The sequence below is a fragment of the Hevea brasiliensis genome, chromosome 8, assembly GCF_030052815.1.
Source record: "Hevea brasiliensis isolate MT/VB/25A 57/8 chromosome 8, ASM3005281v1, whole genome shotgun sequence".
NCBI lineage: Eukaryota > Viridiplantae > Streptophyta > Magnoliopsida > Malpighiales > Euphorbiaceae > Hevea > Hevea brasiliensis.
Genome location: NC_079500.1, coordinates 101618192 through 101630117, shown reverse-complemented (window position 1 = coordinate 101630117; position 11926 = coordinate 101618192). Strand labels below are relative to the sequence as shown.

General features: G+C 37.6%; 3 protein-coding genes across 3 annotated transcripts; 2 read left to right on the top strand and 1 right to left on the bottom strand.

The window, feature by feature from the left end:
• Nucleotides 1–684: 684 nt before the first annotated feature.
• Nucleotides 685–1325, top strand: LOC131182397 (histone H2B-like). The gene has a single exon (XM_058151945.1). The coding sequence runs from the start codon at nucleotides 771–773 to the stop codon at nucleotides 1188–1190; it is 420 nt and encodes a 139-aa protein (XP_058007928.1). The 5' UTR covers nucleotides 685–770; the 3' UTR covers nucleotides 1191–1325.
• Nucleotides 1326–1488: 163 nt separating this feature from the next.
• LOC131182396 (uncharacterized) lies at nucleotides 1489–2727 on the top strand. The gene is made up of 3 exons (XM_058151944.1): nucleotides 1489–1787; nucleotides 1876–2066; nucleotides 2359–2727. The coding sequence occupies exons 1-3, from the start codon at nucleotides 1565–1567 to the stop codon at nucleotides 2419–2421; spliced, it is 477 nt and encodes a 158-aa protein (XP_058007927.1). The 5' UTR covers nucleotides 1489–1564; the 3' UTR covers nucleotides 2422–2727.
• Nucleotides 2728–6784: 4057 nt separating this feature from the next.
• LOC131182184 (uncharacterized) lies at nucleotides 6785–8413 on the bottom strand. Its single transcript, XM_058150866.1, has 3 exons — nucleotides 7966–8413; nucleotides 7327–7694; nucleotides 6785–7018 (listed from the first exon to the last, which is right to left on the bottom strand). The coding sequence occupies exons 1-3, from the start codon at nucleotides 8411–8413 to the stop codon at nucleotides 6785–6787; spliced, it is 1050 nt and encodes a 349-aa protein (XP_058006849.1).
• Nucleotides 8414–11926: the final 3513 nt, after the last annotated feature.

The following is an 11926-nucleotide window of genomic DNA, read 5'->3' as shown; positions in this document are numbered from 1 at the left end:
TTCTAGCCAGTATTTTGTTCCGTGTAATGAAGAAGATGACCAAACTAATAAATCAAACCAAATTCAATTTGATTTCATACATAGTTTAATTCAATTTTTATTTTTAAATATTTTGACTTTTAATTTTTATTATTTGATTTGAAATTAAACCGATTAATAGCACACTCTTAAGTGTAAATCTAAAATATCTTTAAAAATTTTTTTATGATTTAAATTTTAATTTTAAGTTAATTTGATTTTAATAAAAACATAATCATCTATATATGAATTTTTCAAGTTTTTTCATTTTTAAATGAGAAATTTTATTTTAATTTAAAACCAATTTTTGATCTAATTCAATGACATTTCAAATTAATTATAGTTTTTGTTTGATTTGAACGGACCAGGTTTCAGTTTTTACCAGGCTATGGATGGCCGGATCTACAAGCAGCTTGCAGAAAAGTTGGAATTTAAAAAAGAAAATATTTGAAAAGGTTGGCCTCAACACACACCTGCGAAATTCAAAAAATTTAAAAATCACTTGAGGCGCACGAAAATTTTCGACTTCCACAATGCGCTCCGTCTAAAAAGATCATCTCTCACCGTTCATTTTCCTATGCGCAAATCCAATGACCCACGTCATCGATCCGTGTCCCTTCCAATCCAACCAATCAATTCTCACCATCTCTTCCTATAAGAGAACCAGTCACTGCTTCGTCTAACTTCAAGCAACCAAATTCTCGTCATCTGTACGCAAAATCTTTTTTCTCAGTTCCGAATTTAGAACTTCAATGGCGCCCAAGGCAGAGAAGAAGCCAGCGGAAAAGAAACCGGCAGCGGCTGAGAAAGCACCGGCGGAGAAGAAGCCACGAGCAGAGAAGAAGCTGCCGAAGGATGGCGCAAGCGATAAGAAGAAGAAGAAGGCAAAGAAGAGCGTGGAGACATACAAGATTTACATATTCAAGGTCTTGAAGCAAGTTCACCCTGATATTGGGATCTCCAGCAAAGCCATGGGGATTATGAACAGTTTTATCAACGACATTTTTGAGAAGCTTGCACAAGAGGCTTCCAAGCTCGCTAGGTACAACAAGAAGCCTACAATCACTTCTCGGGAGATTCAGACTGCTGTTAGGCTTGTCCTCCCTGGAGAGCTCGCCAAGCACGCCGTTTCTGAAGGGACTAAGGCTGTTACTAAGTTCACTAGCTCTTAGGGTTAGGATTAGAGTTATTGTGGCACATCTTCCTTAGGGTTTTTCGATGTAAAGAGTTGGATTATTACCATGAATGAGGTTCTAATTGTAGTTTCCTGCATTTGAATCAATGGAATTCCTGATTTAACTCTTAAATTCCTGCGATTTTGCTGTCCATTTGAATGTTTCCGGATTTGGTAAAGGTCTCCTGATGGTGCAGAGATGAATGCCTAAAGGAGACAAATAAGTGGGGCCCACAACTATGTCAGCGTCTGATGCTAACATGCGCCTAGTGAGTTGTTACTCGTAGTCCTATCTATCCTTCACCACTACGGTCCTCTCAGCCTACTGCCTAGATTTGCCCAAGTAACGTTATCTTCTAAAATTGGAGTGAAATGGCTTTGAACTGCTCTACCTCTTCAAGAGCTACTATAAGCCTAAGTTTTCTACAATTCCAACCCAGGAACCCTAAAAATTATCTTCCTCTGAAATTGTCTTCGTCACCGCATGGATCTCCAAGGCCCTTCCTCCGCGCTTTGGCCAATTCGACTCCGAAAGCGCAATTCATTGCACGGCGGAAGGAGTCGGTTTTGGTCCGGCAACTTGGGCGCCCTCTAAGTAATGTTAGGGAACGAGTTTTGTTTATTTGGTTAAAGATTTTGATTCATTTTATTGGTGTCAAAGGTTGTGACTGAGTGCGTTGCAGTTGAGTATATGAGCTTACCGGCGAGTCAATACTCCGTGTTGGATGCGGAGAGGATAGAGCGGGTGGACGACAACACGTTTAGGTGTTATGTGTATAGGTTCAAGTTCTTTGCTTTTGAGGTTTGCCCTGTTTTGCTTGTTAGAGTTGAAGAGCAGCCTAATGGTTGTTGCATTAAGCTTTTATCATGCAAGGTAACATTCATGCTTGATGCTCCTATTTTTAAAATTTGAAGGGTTCTCTTCTTTTATTGAGTTTCAATTGTGTTGTACTTCTTCTTGAGATGAACGACAAATAACAGAAACTATGGGATTTGAACTGTAGCCTCTTTTGTTATTGGGATAGTGGGAACAGAACGTTCTGTAAATGGGGCTTAGTACTATATGGGATGGCTTTCTTGAGTATAGTTTAGTTTTTCATTTATATTTGATGGTTTGCTTGGTTATGTTTTGATGTTTATCTGTTTGATCTGTTGACTGTTGGCAGCTTGAGGGCTCACCTATGGTGGTTGCACAGAATGAGAAATTTAGTGGTAAGATATCTATATAAGCATAGGTGTTTTCTATGGTTACTTTGATTTTAATTTACTTTGTTTGTACTTTGTTCTTTTAAACTTTAGATTAGACTGATAATTCATCAAAGGTAGTTATTGACACAGTTTTACTTTGTAAAAAACCAAGTTATGGTAAAAACTCCCATAAGCATAGATTTAGACAAGGATAAGGCGGTTCAGTTTGGATTTCAGTGTGCATTAAATCTGGGTTTTAAAGTTTATTTGTATGGACTTGAAAAGTTGTAGTTTTTGGGCTTTAGGCTGACTATCCACAAGATTTATAACAATTTAATTGTGCTGCACAGGTCTGACATTTTTGTGCACTGTACAAACTTTGGATTTGTTCCTTTCTAATTAGTTTATTATTCATTTCAACGTTTGGATTTTTGGCAACTTATCTAAATCAAAGTTGGATTCATTTCTTTCATGCGAGAGTGTAGGTTTAAGCCATGGTTTTAGTAAATAGGAAAAGGGTTGATTTTGGTCCCTTAATTAATGCCAAATAGTCACATTAGCTCTTCAAAAATTGCAATCAAATAAGCCCTGCACAATTTTATTAGGGTCAATTGGATTCTTTATATTTTTATTTTAGCTCAAATTGGTCCAATAGCTCATGGTGAGGCAAATGATCATCCAATTCCTGCATTTGCAAAAAAACTTGAAAAAAAATAAAAATTAACTCAAAATAAAAAAAAATTGGGGCTTTTCCTTCATTATTGTCTTTTTCCGTCTTGGCCTTTCTCTCAGTCCAAAATGCATCTCACCTCCACACACCAGTGACTTTGATGTCACTGGACATAACCACCACTGTCCTCTTCTTCACTTCTTGCAATCAATCCCTTCTTTACAGAATTTGCACCACATGCCTTTCGCTTTTCTTAAAGGACCACCAAACCTTTTCCCTCAAATCCACACCTTCATTTCACTCTAGAATCGTAGCCCTCTACTTCTCCAAACTCGCTTTCAATTACCATTGCAGGTTCATCTTCTTGGCCACCTCCTCCACTATCGCTTTGACCTTCTGCATGATAATTGGATTTTGGATACCATTATTACCAGGTTTTTGGCGTTTGGGAAGATATATAATTTGTCTACAAATAATCCTATATCAATAAAAGACATTTGACAAATTTTATTTGCATGCAAAATTTGTGACATTTCTGAGGTAGTTTCTCAACAGCCTTTTGTTAACCCATTTTTGTCACAACCTCAAATTACTAGATGAGCTGTTGAAGTACTGGCAGATGAAGTTGGATATGAGAGGAGGCCATTGAGCCGTATGCCAAAGAAGTGGGGACCCAATGCCTTCTGCGTTTCTTTGACATTGTTTCTGCGTTTCTTCTGGCATCGTTTCTGAGTTTCTTCTGACATGTTTCTTAGTTTCTTTGTCTATTCTTCTTCTGGATTTGGTCTCCATGGCATAGTTTATGGAGTTGGTTTGAAATTGCAGTGGGGAACGAAAAGAGAAAGAAGACGAGAAGAAAAGAAAATGCAGAAGAATTTTAGGTCTTTGGAGAAGAAAAGGAATGAGAGAGAACAACTCAACTTAGCCGTGTGAAGAAGTGGAAAATAGGAGAACAATCGGCAGATTAAAGATGTTAAATTTGGGCTAATTTGATCCATTTTAAAAGTTACAAGGGTTTGTTTGATTGCAAATTTTTTTCAGTGGCTAATATGATTATTAAGCTATAGTTGAAGGGTCAAAATGTGCCTAGTAAATAAGCACATAACTTTGGAAATAAATCATATCCATGGTGCTTTGGTTGTTTTTTCTTCTGAAATAAACCATATTGATGTGTTTTATTGAATTGATGGCTAGGTATTATACATCTCTCTTCTTTTTAAATGAAATTTGAACTTGGAAATTACTGGTGAAATTTTAACTAAGGTGCTCGCTTATCACCTGGACCTAGAAAGAAACAATATTGCTGCTTACTCATGATGATTAAACCTGCAACTATATCTGAAAAATGGATATATGATGGATTACATATTCTACCAATGGAACATTTCATTCTGCATATCTGCATACCTCTAGGACAGTAGTCCAGTGGTCGGATATGTGCCTAGTAGTGTAAGCGGTTAGGGTTTAATATTTGCTTCCCTTATTCGTCTTTTTGAACCAGGAAGAATATTGTTACTTCTTGTGTGCTGTTAAATAAGGATAAATTATGACTAAGTTCTTGAGGTATAGCAAATTTTTAGGTCAATTCTTGGTTTGTTTTTGAGGAACAATTTGGTCCTCAAATTTAAGTCTTTTTAACAAATTAGTTATTGCTTTCTAAATTGACCGTTGACTGCTTTTCAATTTAAAAAGTTCTTGAAATTTTGTTTTGTTAATAAAATAGTACATACATTTAAATTTGAATAATTATTTATTTTATTTTTAGATAATTATTTTTAAAATATTAAATATTTTTATGTTTATAATTATTTTAATATAAAATAGTTCATAACAAACAATATGTTATAGTAAATTTTTAAAATTTTTATATTATGATCTATAATTTTGTAAAAAAAATTATTTTATTTATAGTAATATTTTTTTAACAAATAAATAATTATAAAAAAAAAATTTAACATGATTTTCAAGAAAAAATATGAAAAGCTTATTTTAAATGATCTAATATTATTTATTTTGACAATACATAGTCATACAAATCTTGTTTAAAGTTATAATTTATAAATATTCTAAAAAATTACATTTTAAATTAAATTTTCATTTAAATTGATTGTTTGAAGAAGCATATTATTTTCTATTTAATATTTTATAAAATATATAATTATTTAAATATAAAATAAATAATTACTTAAATATAAAGTTTAGATATTTGGACTATTTTGTTAATAAAACAAAATTTTAAAGACTAAATTCTTTTAAATTTAGAAGCTGTCAATGGTAAGAACTAATTTGTTAATAAAATTTAAATTTGAGGACCAAATCATTACTAAAAAAAAAAAAATCAAGGACTAACTTGTGGATTTTGCTATATCTCAAGGACTTAGTTGTAATTTATCCTAAATTAAGTGCATGTTTATTTTTTGAGTCCACTAAGTTTGTGCTTCGATAAAAATGCATTATAGCCTTCCTTATTGTTGTTTCTTCTTAGTATATGACTACTCACTTTGTGCCCCTTTATTGAATTTAGTTATTAGGATTTTTTTTCCTCCTGAAAGGAGGTGGAAAAAGGTATGACTCCATAACCGATTATATGAGAGGAAAATTGATTGTATGAATAGGTGTAAATGCTAGTAAGGTTATGTCCTCAATTGCATTGCACTTTTCATTATTAACTTCTAGAAATAATAAATAAGTGCAAACTTTTTGTGTGATGTTATTTGCATTTGCTTTATATTTATCCTCGAAATCTTTCACCATGTATTGATTTTGAGGATGGCCTTACCATAAATGTGATTTCTGTAAACCATTCAAAGAATGAGAAGGCAATATGTTGGGACTTTGAGGGTTGTATCTGTATTGTCTTTGAACTTCAATTTGTATCATAAAAGTACTTGAACTTTAATTTAACACAACCTAAGTCTCTTAGGCCACTTTCCGATAGGAGCTCTGGCTAGAAGATGACGTTGATATGACTATGTAGAATATAAAGAATAAAAAAATGTTTCTTTCTTTGCCACATGGCATTTTAATAATTTTTTTTTCTCTCCTTCCCCCTCTTCTCTCTCTCTTTCACTTGCAGCCTTGCCATTCCTTGATGCAACAGTACCCCAAAACTCATTCTTTCCAGCACCCTGAAACCCATTAAAGTGATCTGCCACTGAATAACTCTTAACCATCTCTTGCAAAGAATAATAGATGAGAGAATGAGCAAGCAAGCAAGAGAAAGAAAGGGCCAACTACAGAGCATGCCACACGTATATGCCACACATGCTCTATATGAGTATAAAATTTTCATATAAGGGGAATAGAAAAACCTACGCAACCATTTTCTTTTTCCAGTCACAATTTGTAGATTTTCTAGTGCATTTGCATGGGGGAACGTGTTATGGTCCCGAATCTGTGATTGAGTTACAGGACGATTAATGGTAAATTCAGCTTGTGGAGTGTGTAACGGCAATGCTTTTTAGACTTTCTCCCTTGAGAACCTATGGTGTATTGTTAAAAAAAGGGCTTGCTAAATGAGAGAACCCTTCGATCTCTTAACACAATAAATTGAAGATTGAAATTCTGATTCTTTATTCCATTCTCAGTTCAACTTAAATAAACAAAGAGATAACTGCTGCCTACAAAGTAGGAACCGCTACTGATTACATGCAAAATGGACAACCAGAAAAATAGGAACAAAGTAAGAAAATAATTGAAATCAAATCTACACACAGCTGCACTGCTTGACTACTTCAGCTCCCTTCCTTTAAGCCACGTTTCTGATACAGAATCCCCTTAGCAAACTTGTCACTCCAAGGCAGCATCTGCACTTCTCTGCTTCTGCTCATAACACCACCTCGCCCATTAAAATTGTGCTTGTCCTCAAGCACAAAAGAAGGGTACCTGCTGCGAAAGGAGTTAACAGCCTCCCATGAAGCCTCAGCTGGAGATAAGCCCTCCCAATGGACCAACACTTGAGGCTGCCCCTTTTAAATCTGTGAATCAATAACAGCCTGTGGAGAAGGGTGCATTTCGCCCTTGGAAAGAATAGGTAAGGAAGGTTCAATAGGGACTGCAGTGACATGGAAATGCTTGAGACAGGAGACATGAAATACTGGATGTAATTTTGAGGTAGGAGGAAGGGCGAGTTTGTAGGCAACACTACCCACCTTAGCAACAATGCGAAAAGGACCATAGTAGCGAGGAGAGTTTGGAGTACCTTTTGGTGGCCAAGCTAAGTTGACGATGAAATTTGAAGTTTGAGAAGCACTAGGTCCCCAATTTGATAATGAACCTGGTCATGTTTGGAATCATAAATAGTCTTCATGGCATTTTGAGCTTGTAGAAGACGATCTCGTAGGTCCAATAGCACCATATCCCGTGCCTTTAACTCCTGATCAACCGCCTCAAGCTTGGCCAAACCGGGGCAATAAGAGAGCATTTTTGGTGGTGAACATCCATAAACAACCTCGAATGGAGTTGCTTTGAGAGGAGTGGTAGCTGGTGTTATAACAATATTCCACCCATGATAACCATTGGAACCAATGGCAAGGGCGGTCACTAGTGAAGCAACGGAGATACATTTCAATAGTTCGGTTGACAACCTCAGTTTGTCCGTTACTTTGGGAATGATAAGCCGAGCTAAAGGAGAGCTTAGTGCCACTTAAACGAAACAATTCAGTCCAAAAAGAACTAGTAAATGTAGCATTCCGATCGCTAACAATAGTTTTCAGGCAAGCCATGAAGTTTGAAAATATTATCAAAAAACAAACGAGCCACACTTACAGCCGTGTAGGGATGAGAAAGAGCCAAAATGTGGGCATATTTAGAGAATCGATTAACAACTACCAGCAGAACATTCTTTCCTTGTGAAGTGGCAGCCCTTCAATCAAATCTATGATTTGGAGAGGAACTGGTAGAGGTTGAAGAAGACCTGCAGGATGCAAATGTTTTGATTTATGGCGCTGGCAAGTGGGACACTGCTGTACATAAGTCTGAATGGCAAATTTCATTCCCTTCCAATAGAAGTTCTGAGCAATACGATGGAGAGTCTTCTGGTAACCCTCATGATTGCTATCATGAATTGAAGTGATAATAGAAGCAACAAGTGGGGAAGTTGGCAGTAAATATACTTTGTTTTTAAAGAAGAGAATACCATCTGTATATCTCCAGGGACCTACTGCTTCGGCTTGCTGGATTTTTTTGATAAGGTTTTGCAGTAGATCCGATTGCTGAATTTCTTGACGAATTGAATCGAAGATAGGTAACTGTGGCATTGAGATGGAATTAAGAATGGGCTCTTCTTCTAGACGACAGGATAAGGCATCTGCTACCTTGTTATTTTTGCCAGCTTGATATTCCACTTGAAAATCAAACCCCATCAATTTGCTTAGCCATTTTTGCTAAGGTGATGTAATTACCCGTTGTTCTAATAGAAATTTGAGGCTATAATGGTCTGTACAGATTAGGAAGTATAGCCCTCATAGGTAGGCACACCAATGTCGTACTGCCTTAGCCAACCCAATGAGCTCTTTTTCTTTTGCTTGACCCTTTGTAGCAGCGGGCCAAAGGCCTGCTGAAATAAGCTATGGGCTATCCGCTTTGTTGAAGAACAGCCCCCATACCCGAGTTTGAAGCATTACATTCTACAAGGGTAAAGCCAGCACAGGAGTACAAGTCATGGCCGTTTTTAATTGCTCAAAGGCATTGGAAGCTGCTTCGGTCCATTGGAAAGAGTTCTTACGTAACATGGTTGTCAAAGGAGTTGCAATGGTGCCATAGTTCTGCACAAATTTTTGATAATACCCGGTGAGCCCCAAAAATCCATGTAATCCCTTCACTGTACTCGGTTTTGGCCACTCTTTCATTGCAGCAATTTTACTTTGGTCTACTGGAAACCCCTCTGCCGAAATAACGTGTCCCAGATAAGAGGCCTTTTGCTTGGCAATTAGGCACTTAGAGCGTTTTAAAAATAGTTGATGAATTTGGAGGAGAATGAAGACTTCTCGAAGATGCTCTAGATAATCAGCCCAAGATTTGCTGTAGACAAGAATGTCGTCAGAAAAAACAAGAATAAACTTCCTCAAATGGGGTTGAAATACCTCATTCATTAGAGCTTGGAAAGTGCTAGTTGCGTTGGTGAGGCCGAATGGCATGACCAAAAATTTGAAGTGACCATGGTGGGTTCGAAATGCTGTCTTTTCCACATCTGCAGCATGCATTCGGATTTGGTGGTAGCCGGAGCGGAGGTCCAGCTTTGTGAAGTGTTTGGCTCCATGTAATTCTTCCAAGAGCTTATCAATCACCAATATGGGAAATTTATCCTTGATGGTTTTTGAGTTTAAGGCCCTATAATCCACACAAAATCGCCAAGTGTTGTTGTTTTTAGAAACAAGAAGAACAAAGCATTTAATAAGGAGATCGACTAGGTCGGATAATTCCACATTCCAACATCTCATGGCATTGCTTCTCAATTTCATCCTTCTGTGCATGTGGATATCGATAAGGTCGGACCACTATTGGAGTAGTTCCTAGCTCCAAGTTGATGTGGTAATCATAAGTCCGGGCTGGAGGAAGCCCCTCGGGTTCTTGGAATATCGATGTGAACTTTGTTAAAAGCTGGTTCAATTCCACATCAGAGTTTGTTGCTACTTCAATAACTTGAAGTTTTGCACCTATGGGAGTCGTATTATCAATTCCTTGTAGCCCTAGAACTCTTCCATGCCTTTTAAAAGTCATTGTTTTGGATTTAAAGTCCCATATTATTGGACCCAATGACTGCAGCCATTGCACTCCCACAACAGTGTCAATTCCATTCAGAGTAAGCATGAAAAAATCAAAATAAATAAGATTGTGTCCAATAAGACCTAACCTCACGACACCGACACGGGCTTTTGATTTTCTTTGCCGTCGCACTGACTTGGAGTTTTTCGATTGCTTCCCATGGCAGATCCAGTTTGCTAACCCAGCATGAATCTAGAAAATTATGGGTACTTCCAGTATCAATTAACAATGTTAAAGGGTGATTGCCATTGATTCCTTGAATTCGCATGGTCTGTCCCCCTATTGTTTCTCTGTCGATGGCATACAGTGAGACTTCGGGGTCAGATTCTTCTTCGAGTTCTCTTTCTTCCTTGTCCCCTTGTACGGATTCTTCAACACCATCAAGCCAGAACAGTTGTTTGCATTGGTGGCCCTTGGTATAAACTTCATCGCAATTAAAGCATAGTCCTCTTACCCGGCGATCCTTCATCTCCGCTTTGGTGAGTCGTTTAAAGGTTTTTTGAGTTGGAGAATTGGCTGAATTGCTTAGCGTTGGCTTTGATGATGTAGGCGTGAATCTTTTTGGGCCTCCACTCCTCACAAAGAGTCGGGTTAGGCTTATTTCACTAGTTAAATCCGAGGCCTGTAACTCCACCTCCATTGCGATATACTGCAACTGCTAATAAAAATTTTAACTTCCTAGTCGGTGGTGAGAGGTCCTGCTCTGGCGGCTAATTGCTCAAATCGACGTTGATAGTCCTGTACTGTACCCAATTGTCGTAGTTTGGACAGCTCCCCCAATTTATTACTTTGGATAGATGGCCCAAATCGGAGGTGACAATGCCGTTTAAATTCTTCCCAAGTAATTCCAGGGCGATCTCTATCTAGTTTAAGAAAACAGACTTGTGCATCCCTATCGAGATGATAGGAGGCGATCTCCACCTTCTCCTCCTCTGGAATTCGTTGGTGTTGAAAATAATGGTCACAACGGCTTAGCCAAGCAAGCGGATCATTTTGTCCATCATAAATAGGAAATTCAAGTCTGCCATATCTGGGAGCCTGCATCCTGGCTTCAACTGGGTTAGGATCGTGTGGCCGGGTTCTCGTTGCCTATGGTTAACACTTCCTGCCTCACCCGTCCACTCGCGCGGCAGCCAGGTCCCTCGAGAGCTCTTCAATGCGGGCAGAAAGTTGTTCTCACTCTACTTGATCTCTTTGACGATCCTCTTGGTACATTTTCATGAAGGTTTCAAGTTGCTTTTGGATATTATTAGATGAATCGCCCATAACTTCCGGCTCTGATACCAATTTGTTATGGTCCCGAATCTGTGATCTAGTTACAGGACGATTAATGGTAAATTCAGCTTGTGGAGTGTGCAACGGGCAATGTTTTTTAGACTTTCTCCTTTGAGAACCTATGGTGTATTGTTAAAAAAAAGGGCTCGTTAAATGAGAGAACCCTTCGATCTCTTAACACAATAAATTGAAGATTGAAATTCTGATTCTTTATTCCATTCCTAGTTCAACTTAAATAAACAAAGAGAAATAAATAACAAAGAGATAACTGCTGCATGCAAAGTAGGAACCACTACTGATTACATGCAAAATGGACAACCAGAAAAATAGGAACAAAATAAGAAAATAACTGAAATCAAATCTGCACACAGCTGCACTGCTTGACCACTTCAGCTCCCTTCCTTTAAGCCACGTTTCTGACACAGAATCCCCTTAGCAAACTTGTCACTGCACGGTAGCATCTGCACTTCTCTGCTTCTGCTCATAACAGAACATAAGTTGCCAGCTAATACCTTTGTTCAAGCTAGGTAAACCAGGTGGAGGAATTTCTAAATTTTGTGAAGGCCTAATAGGTGTATTTGTTGCTACTTTATATCGAGGACCACAATCATACCCAAATGTAGTGGCATTCTCAACACATGAACTTTCTTAAGAAAATGAGAAGTTAAAGTCGCAGCAATATTAATTGGAATAAATGATGAACAACGATATGCTCCAAACCGCTGGCATGCATAAGCTCTTGCAAAATTAGTTCATGCTACTATTACTGCTACTTCTATCTTTAATCCCAAGCAAATAAATATCTTGCATTCTACACTCCTCCCCAGTTGTTTTAC

Bases quoted from the DNA above. Each gene is read 5' to 3' on its own strand.
- LOC131182397 (XM_058151945.1), top strand. From the start codon at position 771: ATGGCGCCCAAGGCAGAGAAGAAGCCAGCGGAAAAGAAACCGGCAGCG.
- LOC131182396 (XM_058151944.1), top strand. From the start codon at position 1,565: ATGGCTTTGAACTGCTCTACCTCTTCAAGAGCTACTATAAGCCTAAGT. The intron at 1,788-1,875 runs GTAATGTTAGGG...AGTGCGTTGCAG, and splicing joins GCAACTTGGGCGCCCTCTAA to TTGAGTATATGAGCTTACCG. The intron at 2,067-2,358 runs GTAACATTCATG...GACTGTTGGCAG, and splicing joins TTAAGCTTTTATCATGCAAG to CTTGAGGGCTCACCTATGGT.
- LOC131182184 (XM_058150866.1), bottom strand. From the start codon at position 8,413: ATGGGGTTTGATTTTCAAGTGGAATATCAAGCTGGCAAAAATAACAAG. The intron at 7,695-7,965 runs GTCTTCTTCAAC...GTTTCGTTTAAG, and splicing joins AAAACATTTGCATCCTGCAG to TGGCACTAAGCTCTCCTTTA. The intron at 7,019-7,326 runs GTTCATTATCAA...CAGATTTAAAAG, and splicing joins ATGATTCCAAACATGACCAG to GGGCAGCCTCAAGTGTTGGT.